The following is a 12,076-nucleotide window of genomic DNA, read 5'->3' as shown; positions in this document are numbered from 1 at the left end:
CCCTCAAATTTCTTGTCTAATCCCTCACCGGTACCCCTCGCTTCGTCCCTCATTACCCCCAATTGCTCACTCTGAGCCTCCATCCGGTTCCCCATTTCTCCCATTTTGCCCCCCAATTCATCCCTCATTCGCTCACTATCAGCCCTCATTCTGTTTTCCATTCGTTCCATACTGTCGTTTTTTTTCTGCATTTCCACCATGAATTGGGCCATGAAGGCTTGCATTTGGGCCGCGCTCATTGGTTCCGCGGCCGTGGCCCCCTCAACCACATGCGCGAGAGCGCCATTTTGTGCGCCTGATACCCCCTCAACCACATCCTCCATATACATTTCGCCGTGGTCCTGGGTCGATTCTACCCCGTCTATCTGTATCTCTCCCACCGGCATCCCGTCGCCTTGACCAGCCATGGCGCGATTTCAAAATTCGGGTTTTTGTAAAACAAAAGCAAATTTCAGCTACTCCAAATTTTGACGAAATTTTTTTTTTCTAGCTGTTTTAAAAATTTGGTTCGGGCCTCGTATCCCACTCCTGACACCAATTGTTACGGTCCGCGGATAAGGATGTTGTTTGCCGAGCGAAGGCACCGCGGCCGAACAGTTGTTCCCCAACTAAACCCGATTCACCCAAACGTTGGCCGTATCGCGCCATAGATATTCAATGTGGAAAAGACTAAGACGATGAATGCAAAGAGGAAGAAGAAGAAGACGTACAGAAGAGTAACGGGGTTTATTATTTACACACACATAAGCAAAAAGAGCAGTCACGATTATTTACAGGTGACATGAAAACGCAGGTGACACAGTGAAAATTACTAGCTTATACGGACTTAATTCCCTACCCAGGACAGCACGAACAAAACAAACTCACGTACGCAAATGGATGGAAGGGTAGGAATCGTTTGGAGGGATGAGCAGGTGGGATCACAGGGCACAGCGAGCGGGTCCACTCCGGGCGCGAAGCGGGGAGCCGGCAGCTCCTTGTATTCGGCTTTACAGCGCACGCCGGCAGCTCCTTGTATTCGGCTTTACAGCGCACGCCGGCAGGGTCACTCGGCTGGTTGAAACGGGGCTGGTTGAAGCGACTCTTTGTCAAAGGCTTTTCGTATCTCGCACGCAACAACGGTGCAACTCTCAACTCTCTTGGACCTCACAACCCAGCTCTCTCTTGGACCCTGTTTGCGACTCTCGTGTAAAAGCTCCTCTCCTTTCTCAGCTCATCTGCGATCTGTTGGGGAACGTCCCGCAGCGGGTTATATAGGCCCCGCCCCTCAACCTTCGCGAACCTCCTTGATCTTTCTCTCCAAGTCCAACCCCTTGTTCGTGGTTGGTTGAGTGGGGCTGACTCACTCCTCCCCTCTCTGACGAGGTGGGGACCCGCCTTTCTTCCCCAACCCTGCCTCGTGGTCAATGGCGGCTTTGGAGGGGATGTAATTGGCAATCGAGGCTTGGCAATGACGAAAGGGGAAATGGAGGTTTTGGGAATGGGAATGAAGGGAATCTATCTCTTTCACCCGGTGCAATGGAGTGTCATTCTAATGGAAGACAAGGCCTTACTCTAAAACACATAATAAGATATAAGCTACTGAACAAGGGTTTTATCGTGTCCTTCAATGTGGTGTTTCATGGAATTAACTTGGAATTAATGGAATTAACATGGAACGCCCTTTTTACCTTTACACAACTCTGGAGGCAGGAGGGGCCATAATCAACAATGTTACACAGCAATTTTCATTACAATACACACAATCAAAAACATACAATCCTCATATCCGCAACACTATATATATATCTTGAGAATTGTCTGTTTGTGTGTTTGTTTGACTTGCTTGTATGTGTAGACTCCTGAACCACTGGATGGAATGAGTTGAAAATTATCGGATGTACTTGGGGTGTGCATTGCAGGAGTGGGGGGAGGGAAGTGGGGAGGCCACCAATTCTTTATATACAACAACAAACAACAACATGCATTTTAAAGGCCATTTTCCCTGCTAGAGCGGGGGTTAGCCTTCTTTATATGTAAGTGTATAATAACTATAATATCTTACTAAATACTTACAATTTGTAAGTGTATGATATCGCACTTGTAATACCCCAGTGTGACATGACGGGATATTACAACTCTTACTGAAATAGTCAATTTGAGGGCGGACATATGACATCCATGTCGAGTTACCTTTTGGCGCTCCCTCGTATATGGCTGATTGCTAAGCTCTGGTAGGCCCATGCCACTACAATGAAAATTGTATTTTTCTTGCTCAGTATTTCGGGCTCATTATCCAACTCCTCGTTTTTCCACCCACAGAGCACATCGTTTGCGAGGAGGAATTCAAGTACGCCATGCTTGCCCTCAACTGCGTGTGTCCGGCCATGTCGACCCTCACCACGTTGCTTGTGCATACATCTCGTGGACAGTAAGACCCTACCGTGACCCGTGCGATCGTGTCCGGGCTGTATTTCTGGGAGTAATTTAAAGTTGGCCTCAAACCCCATTTGGTATATTCTATTCCAGTCGACTACTGGATGAAGGAAGGCCTCTCCCAACTCATGTGCAGAGGTGTTTGACAAACTCACCTCACTTGCCAATCGCTGGTTGACGAGAGTTAATGGAATAAAACTCACACCAGCAACTGGAGAGAGAAACGATTGTTAAATTTCACCCAGTCGAATACACCATCATGGTGCCACGTTCCCATGATATAATACCTTGCCGAATGGAATGGAGGTGCAATCAAATGCCCTTTTAGTTTCTTGATTCCTTGATTTCTTTTGGTTTCTTTTCAGAGCCGTGCAGTTCAGCAAGAATGGCTAAAACGGTTTGTGAATATTTTTCGTAATGCGAGAGGTGACTAGTAAGACGTTGTTTTTAATTACATGTCACATGACCTGAGTGAAGATGCCGTGGGCACCAGAGGTCGAAAATGAGATGGTCAGAAAACGAAGAATAAATAGAGAATGCCGTGTTAGATATTTTTCCTCCAAACTCGTTTCAAGCTTGTTTACCTTTTACCTCTCTTGTGGACCCTCCCAACTTTCCTCTTGGGGGTTGTTTTGAGATCGTTCCATTTAAATGGTAATTTCGTTTATATTTTCATGTGCACATTATGTTTATTTATTTATTTATTTATTTTCCTTTTTTAAATTTTATCCAGTCCTTGTAACCATTTGTCCTTGAATATACTCTTATCTCATTGGTCCAGAAAAGGTTGTGGAATGGCTATGACTAGGTGTTCTAAGGAACACCTTCATCAATGGTGCAACATCATTCCAGCCAAATGTGTTTGTTCTTTTTGTGATTGAAGGTCGTTTGTGCACAGGTGTGACCTACTAGTAGTTTTCATAATGTGTAGTTTGTGATGCAGTGTTTGAGGGGAATCAGGCATATCAACTCCATAGCTCAAGGCACCTGTGATATACACCAATGTTGAATGTCCATGATCCATTTCACCTTTAATTTTGCACTCCTTTGGGCTCGATCAATCAGCTTCTACTTCTGACAAAATGTTTTCCAATGGTGGTTTCCTAGTTTCCCTTCCAGCAACACCCAGGAGACTGACTTTGGTACTTACTTTAGTCAGGGTAACCGCTGCATTATGGGGCAATCCGATTGGACAGCCAATCACAATCATGCCCCGGGGAAGTCCACTGAGACCTTTATGCTTCCCCTTTTGGTTTTACCTCAGTTTGATTAAGAACTTGTTATTACAAATCGTCTGTTTTATTTATACAAACAAAATTTATGAAGATACTGAAGCGCGGTGCTACGCGCGCTACTTGTTTAGCAAGGAGGAAGCGGACAACGCGGTAAGTTAAAAGAGTCTTTATTGCAAGAGCTCCACTGTAGCACTAGAGCGCTCTGGGCTGCGCGTCCGGTGTATATCCCGAGGCCACGCCTACCCCTAGGGCGTGGCCGCCGCCCACTTGGTGCGCGGAATGATGCCATCACGCCAGTGAGCTTTCGTGTCCGCCACACGCGCCCCCCCCAGAATTCCTGCGCACCTGGAGGGCCAGTTTGCGGGGCAAACGGATGACCCGGCCGAAGCGCCCTCTGGCGACTGGCGGGGTGCAGGGATGCCAGCCGGGATGGGTGCCGGACCGGGGGGTGGCGTGCCGGCAGGGCTGGGCGATGCCGGGGGTCCGCCTGCAGGGGGGCGGCCTCGACGCGGGGGCCGAGCCACCGGCGGTGGGTGGTCCACGTCGAGGTGGGCCGGCTTGAGGCGATCCACTGAGACGCAGTCGGGAGTACCGCCGATGTCCAAGGTGAAATGTTTCACCCCGGTCTCCAGCACGCGGAAAGGCCCGTCGTACGGGGGCCGCAGTGGTGTCCGGTGGGCGTCGTGCTGGACGAAGACGTACTCCGCGGTGCGAAGCTCCGGGGCGACGTGCGTAGGTGGGTGCCCGTGGTGCGCCGTCGGCACCGGGGCGAACCTCCGGGCGGTCTCCTGCAGCGCGGAGCGCTCCTGCGCCGCGGACCATGGTGCCGTGGGATCGGGGAGGAACTCGCCCGGCACCCGCAGCGGTTGTCCGAAGACCAACTCCGCCGCGGACGCGCACAGGTCGTCCTTGGGCGCCATCCGGAGGCCCAGCAGGACCCAGGGGAGCCTGTCGACCCAGCCGCCGTCGCTGAGGGTGGCTCGGAGCGCGGCCTTCAACGAGCGGTTGAACCGCTCGCACAGGCCGTTGGCCTGGGGGTGGTAGGCCGTGGTTCGGTGCAGCTGGACCGTGAGCCGCCGCGCGACCGCCCCCCAGAGCTCCGAGGTGAACTGGGGGCCGCGGTCGGACGAGATGTCCGAGGGGGCGCCGAACCGGGCGACCCAGGTGGCGATGAATGCCTGCGCGACGTCCGCCGCCGTCTTCGCCGCCAAAGGCACGGCCTCTGGCCACCGGGTGGTGCGGTCCACCATTGTGAGGACATGGGTGAAACCCCGCGAGGGGGGCAGAGGTCCCACCAGGTCCACGTGAACGTGGTCGAAGCTACGCTCCGGCACCGTAAACGGGGCCAATGGGGCCTGGGTGTGTCGGTGCACCTTCACGCGCTGGCACGCGAGGCACGTTCTGGTCCAGCCGCGGACTGCCTTCCGGAGGCCATGCCAGACAAACTTGTCGGCGACCAACCTCTGGGAGGCCTTCGTGCCCGGGTGGGACAGGCCGTGGATGGCGTCAAAAACCCGGCGCTGCCAGCCCGCGGGCACGATGGGGCGAGGCCGCCCGAGGGAGACGTCGCACAAGAGGGCTGCGCCGTCGAACGGCACCTCGGTGACGCGGAGGCCCGTGATGGCGGTCCGCAAGGCCTGGACGTCGGGGTCGGCGGACTGGTCCGCCGCCATCCGGGCGTAGTCGATGCCGAGGTGGACTGCGTGGGCGACGGACCGGGAAAGGCAATCCGCCACCGGGTTGTCCTTCCCCGTGACGTGCCGGATGTCCGTCGTATATTCGGACACGGCCGAGAGGTGACGCTGCTGCCGGGCCGACCACGGCTCGGTGACCTTGCCCATCGCGAAGACCAGTGGCTTGTGGTCGACGAAGGCCGTGAACGCACGGCCCTCGAGCAGATGGCGGAAGTGCCTGACCGCCAGGTGGAGCCCGAGCAACTCGCGGTCGAAGGTACTATAACGGCGTTCGGGCGGGTGAAGCTGCCGGCTGAAGAACGCCAGCGGTTGCCAAGCACCACGCACCCATTGCTCGTGCACTGCGCCCACCGCGTAGTCCGAGGCGTCTGTGGTGAGGGCGATCGGTGCATCGGGCGCCGGGTGCGCGAGCATGGTGGCGTTGGCCAAGGCGAGCTTCGTGCTGACGAACGCCGCGTCCATCTGCTCGGTCCAGGTAACGTCACCTTTGCCCGGCTTCCCTCGGAGGGCCTCGTGCAGGGGGCGCAGGAGCTGGGCGATGCGGGGCAGGAACCGATGGTAAAAGTTTACCATGCCCAGGAACTCGTGGAGCCCCTTGATCGTGCGGGGGCGCGGAAACCCCTTCACCGCCTCCACCTTGGCTGGTAGGGGGACGGCCCCGTGCCTGGTCATGCGGTGCCCCAAAAAGTCGATTTCGGCGACGCCGAACCGGCACTTGGCGGGGTTCACGATGAGGCCATGCTGGCCCAGGGGTTCGAAGAGCGTGCGGAGATGGTGGAGGTGCTCTTCGCCGGACGCGCTGGCGACGAGGATGTCGTCCAGGTAGACGTACATGAAATCCAAGTCACGCAAGACGCTGTCCATTAGTCGCTGGAACGCTTGAGCCGCATTCTTCAACCCGAAGGGCATCCGAAGAAATTCAAAAAGTCCGAATGGCGTGATGACCGCCGTCTTCGGGATGTCCTCCGGCCTGACGGGGACCTGATGGTAACCGTGTATGAGGTCCACCTTTGAAAAGAAGGACATGCCCACCAACCGGGCGGAGAAGTCCTGGATGTGGGGGACGGGGTAGCGGTCGGGGGTGGTGGCGTCGTTGAGGCGTCGGTAGTCCCCGCACGGTCGCCATCCCCCGCCGGGCTTTGGCACGATGTGGAGCGGCGACGCCCAAGCACTCTCGGAGCACCGCACGATGCCGAGCCGCTCCAGCGTAGCGAACCCCGCTTTAGCTACCGCGAGCTTCGTCGGCTCGAGGCGGCATGCCCGGGCGTAGACCGGTGGCCCGGCGGTGGGGCTGTGGTGTTCCACCCCGTGCTTGACGGCCCCCGCCGAGAAGGTGGGCCGCGTGAGGGCCGGGAAGCCGGCGAGGAGGCGGGTGAATTTGTCCGCTGCCGGAAGCGTACAGATCAACCTGGCCGGAACTGAACCGCTCAGCAAGCCGCTCGGCGAGCCGCTCGATGAGCCGCTCCGTGAGCTGCTCAACGAGCTGGGCAGCGCGCAAGCGAGCGAGCTGAACGTCTCGGCCTGGACGAGCGTTCTGTGCTTTACGTCCACCAACAGCCCATTAGCGCACAGGAAGTCCGCGCCGAGCAGTGCCATGGGCACGTCGGCAGTGACGAACGACCACCGGAAAACCTGCCCTCCGAACCGCAGAGAGAGGCAGCGTTTTCCGTATGTGGATATGGACGTACCGTTGGCTGCAAGCAGCGCGGGGCCCCGGCCCGCGGTTTGCTTGTCGGACGTACCGGCGGGAACGACACTCACCTGCGCTCCCGTGTCGCACAGGTAACGGCGCCCGGATAAGGTGTCCGTTATGAACAGTAGGCTGTTTGAACGGCCGGCGCTCAGTGCCACTACCGAGGGCCGGCCCGGGCATTTCCCGACCTGCCGAATGAGCACGGCGGGCGGCACTGCCGAGCCTCGTGGCCGAACTGGGCGTGGAAAAAACACCAGGATGGCGGCGGAGGCCACGGTTTTCTCCGCGGCGGCGGTGGTGGGCGGGGCGTGGCGGCGGCCGCGAGGTGTGCATCAGCATCAGCCACGAGGTGTGCATCAGCCTCGGGATGCGCGACGGCCGTGCCAAAACTCGCCTGCGTGTCCAAAGCCGCGAAGAACTTGTCGGCCTCGGCAGCGAGAGCTCGGGGTTCCATCGTCGCAGAACCGGCCAACACGAGGCGTACTCGTGCCGGCAGCTGGCGTCGAAATAATGCCCGGAATAGAGCATTCGGGGTTTCGTCGCCCATCAGCGACAGAATATGGTCCATGCGGACCGACGGTCGCGTGTCACCGAGCTCGGGGAGGTCCAGGAGGTGGTCGGCCCGTGCGTCCACCGTGAGGCCGAACGTTGCGAGGAGGAGACGCTTGATCGCCTCGTACCTGCCGTCGGCCGGTGGGTTCCTCAGGACCGACACGACGCGGGCGGCCGTGCCGGGCCCGAGGGAGGCGACCACGTGGCAGTACATGGTCTCGTCCACCGTGATGCCTCGAAGTCGGAACTGGGCTTCTGCCTGCAGGGACCAAACTTCAGCTTGAGCCTCCCAGAACTCGGGGAGTTTGATTGTGACCGTGTTGGTTGCCATTGCTGTGGCGTGTTCGGGTGGTCAGCGACGGCTGACCAGAATGTTGGAGGGTCACCAATGAAGCGCGGTGCTACGCGCGCTACTTGTTTAGCAAGGAGGAAGCGGACAACGCGGTAAGTTAAAAGAGCCTTTATTGCAAGAGCTCCACTGTAGCACTAGAGCGCTCCGGGCTGCGCGCCCGGTGTATATCCCGAGGCCACGCCTACCCCTCGGGCGTGGCCGCCGCCCACTTGGTGCGCGGAATTATGCCATCACGCCAGTGAGCTTTCGTGTCCGCCACAATACGTTTTTTGTAGCACGTCACTCTCTTGCAGCTTTTATTTGTCCAAGGATTGCAGAAAGATATCACTTGCTCCATATATTTGCATGCATTACAGACAAAGTGTACTATTATATTTACCTCTGCCACCGAAGGTTGGACGGAGGTTATGTTTTCACCCCTGTATGTCTGTCTGTCTGCGAGAAGGATATCTAAAAAAAAGTTCTGCATGTATTCGGACGTAATTTGGTGGACAGGTATATTGTGTGACAAGGACAAATTTAATTTTTTAGGTTGATGATCCAAATCCGGACACGGGAATTTTAAAGTGATTCTTTACCATTGATCAGGGCAAAATCGATAAATAACAAGATATCTCGAACATTTATGGGTGGATTATGACAAAACTTGATGGATACGTTGGATAGGTGACAGGAATAAGCCGATTAGATTTTGGTTCAGGTCCGAAACCAGATCCAGCCGATCAATGGGATACAAAACATAAACTGTTCAACCTGGTGGAGGTATGCACTCTACCGAATGCTGTTCTAGGTTTATCATGTACTAGCAGGAGTACTGGGAGGGGATGGGGGGGAGGCAGCTGCTGGGAGGAGGGGGGGGGGGGGGAAGGCAGCTGAGGGAGGGGTGGGTAAGGGAGTGGAGTGGAGTGGAAAGGGTTAGGTGAACGGAGATGGAGGGGAAAGATATACTACATGTACATCTTTGGGGGGGGGGGGGGGGGGGGTGGCTTTAGCAGGCACCTCCGTTTTGGGGGAGGGAGAGAAAGGAAGGAGGAAAAATTTTCCCAGGGGGAGGGAGAGAAAGGAAGGAGGAAATTTTTTTCCATGCAAATAGTGCTTCATAACCTCAGTGTTGCACAGGTTAAAAAAAAAAGGAAATTGTAATACCCTCTGCCACCAACACCAGGTGGCACTACACGGTACACATTTACATAGAGAATTTTCGCCCCTTCGACAGCCCCCCAGATCACCGCATGAGGCTGCGGCCACATAGCCTATGTTACCCCCCCCCCCCCCCCAAACAAAGTTGTATTTGTATTTGTAACCCGAGTAGAGTATATAAGTGTTTATAGCTGGAGTACACGGCGTTGCTCAAGCGAAAAAGAAACATTAACATATTTTGAAATGAGGGCAAATATAATGGAAAAGCAATTGCATGTAAATCAGACTCCATCACAAATGTCAAATCATCCTTTTACCTTTTCGTTGAATATATGTTGGTGAATGTACCGTTGATCACGTTTCTGAGTTAAGTATGATGACGATCAGATAGAAGAAGAAGCCTTACCACCAACTTCGACTGCTGACGAAATTTATTTGTGTTCAAATGTCTGGTAATTTTTTGTATTTATTTATGCGAATATGTAGTTGTATATAAGTGTCATTAATCAAAAAGGCTTAGGTACTATAGAGAGATTTTTTTTAAATACAAAAAAAACGAACTTTTAAAAAAAAAACTTTGTTTTTTTTGTCGAAAACACTCCCAAGCACTCACTGATGAACCTCTGAAAGTTTTATGGAGATCCGTTCAGCCATCTCTGAGAAAAATGGCGACACACACACACAGACCAACGGCTCTCTTATATAGTAGATTCTCAACATTCTTGGCGATGTTACTCTCTGAATGTCTTGTGAGACATTTATCTTCGTAGAAACAGTTGTTGGTAATCTTGAGAGTTGTACTCAGCAGTACAGAGCATTGTAAACATGTGCCTTCACGCGTGTTTGTGTTGCCTGACACTTGCATCGCCACAAACTTTCTTCTGGCCACTTTCCAAAAGGAAGATTGTTATATTCGGAGTAAAAATAATCATCCTCTGCCGTTCCAGTGGCAACTCAAAGCCCCAAACATCTGATCAAATGAGGCAATGCCACGACCCGCTGTCTCAAGGTCCATTAATGTTGAGTGCTGTGCCTAGCAAACACATGAGAGAATAGAATAAGCCCGAGTGATGGAAGATTATATTGGAACTTGTCAGACTGCAGGAAATTAAACTACCAGGAAAGTATAGGGCATCTGTCTTGTGCTTTTTGGGTGCATTGTTGGGTTGTTGGCAAGGACACTGGCAATGGAATCCCAGAGGTTGGGGATTCAAATGCAGCTTAAAGGCACCAGTATTAAGGATTTTAATTCCAATATTCAAGAAGTCTAGTTAGTTTCATGAGAACTGCCATGTCACTGTTGTGTTGTTGGTAAAAAGCCCAGCTGGCTCATCAACGACCTTCTGGGAGAGAGCAATCTGCCTGTGCCCCGTGTTCTCGTCTACATGTGATACCAGTCCACTTATTATACATACAACTTGGACCAATTCGTTAGATGAGTGTGTATTCATGAACGCCTGCATTTCACTCTTATTCATGAAGCATTGTTTCCCCCCACCCCTCCGACAATTTTTGAAATGGGGGGAGGGGGTGGGGGGCATTAAAATGAGATCCGTCTAACCGACCAATCATCATCCATCCATATACTTTTGTGCAAGCCAAGTTTAAAAAAACGTTGCACTTTTAGCTTTCATATTGCAGGTATCTATTCCTCATGACATTATCTCAACCTGATTAGATCACAGCTGTGATTGGCTGAATTGTGTTTCCATGGCAACCATCTCGGTCACTCGGCTTGTGCACACGATATTTGAAAAACCATTGAAGATTTAGCTTTCATATTACACAGATCTATTCCTTATACCATTCAAAAGGTGGGAGACCTAGAGTATCAGCTCCTTGGTATCTATAGGTAAAAGGTAAGGATTTTGGCCTGACAAGGTAGCTCAGAGGTGTCCCATTCTGGGTCTCTCATTACAAATTTCTCCTTTGTATTGGGAGCTGCTTCAGCAGCATCCTACGATGTAATAGCGGCCCATCCAAGGTACATTTGTGTGCAATAGAAATGTTCATGGTCAGTCGTAGGCACCCTGATAGGAGTTATACAAAATATGAAGACAATTTCAAAACGTTTTTCCCCCGAAAAATATGCGGAGCCAAATATTTCAATGGTATGAAGAAACGCAATCACCAGTGGAAAGAATAAGAGACACTGGCTGGACATTACATAGCAAAGGAGTACCATCTGTGCCGGGTTCCACAAACCTTTCGACTCCCCTTTTTACTATCTGCGGAGCTTGCTATATGGCTTTATTATAGTACTTTATTTCCATATGATGCAACTCATGTAACAACCGAATGCCCTGATTATAGTTAGAAACACATAGAACATGTGCTACAAGTGTTTTGTATTTAAACCCCTCAAGATTGTTGTTGTTGTTGTTGTTTTCGAAATTGGCGTTGAAGAATAAAAGACCTGAAAGAAAAAAACAACAACAACCGATGGACCGGATCACCCCTCCCCCCACCCCCCACCCCCCACCCCTCCCACTTCCACCCCTTCTCCCGATGGATCCCTCCATCTTTTCCAGACTTTATTCCACCACCATTCGATCATTAGCTTTTTTGCTCCCACCTCTGAATGCTACCTGTCATGATTTTGATTCATCAGCAATTCAGCTCATCAATTTCTATTCAAGGATGAAGTGTTTTTCAGATTTATTGGGGCCTATATTTGGGGCCATTTATTTATGAGACACACAAACATGGCAGAGTTTTTAACCCCCCCTTTCCCCCTCCACACCATTTTGTGCTTCATACATACCGTATGTGGAAGAATAAACCTCGATATGCATGAGCCTCAATTCCTCCCCCCCCCATTCCCCCTTCATACATATGTGGAAGAATACACATCGAACCGCCAAGCAAGACGCGGCTTCCAACTCCTCCGAACAGCTCCACAGCCAACAGCACCTCTGGCTCCAACTCTGCAAGGTTTTCTGAGCCCCGAACAGTTCTCCTCAAAACCTCCACACGAGCCACCCGAGACAAAAGC

The 12,076-nt window shown here is 52.6% G+C and overlaps 1 protein-coding gene across 1 annotated transcript in view; it reads left to right on the top strand.

Annotated features, from left to right (window-relative positions):
* Window positions 1-12,076, top strand: part of LOC137438913 (potassium channel subfamily T member 2-like) — a 463,350-nt gene that overhangs the window by 351,245 nt on the left and 100,029 nt on the right. Inside the window, exon 15 of the mRNA XM_078767009.1 lies at window positions 2,302-2,410. Within this exon, the coding sequence (XP_078623135.1) occupies window positions 2,302-2,410 (109 nt within the window). The remainder of the gene's footprint in view (window positions 1-2,301; window positions 2,411-12,076) is intronic.

This window comes from Myxine glutinosa, chromosome 13 (genome assembly GCF_964187855.1).
Source record: "Myxine glutinosa chromosome 13, kmMyxGlut1.1, whole genome shotgun sequence".
NCBI classification, from domain to species: Eukaryota; Metazoa; Chordata; class Myxini; order Myxiniformes; family Myxinidae; genus Myxine; species Myxine glutinosa.
This window is presented reverse-complemented; position numbering and strand designations above follow the sequence as displayed.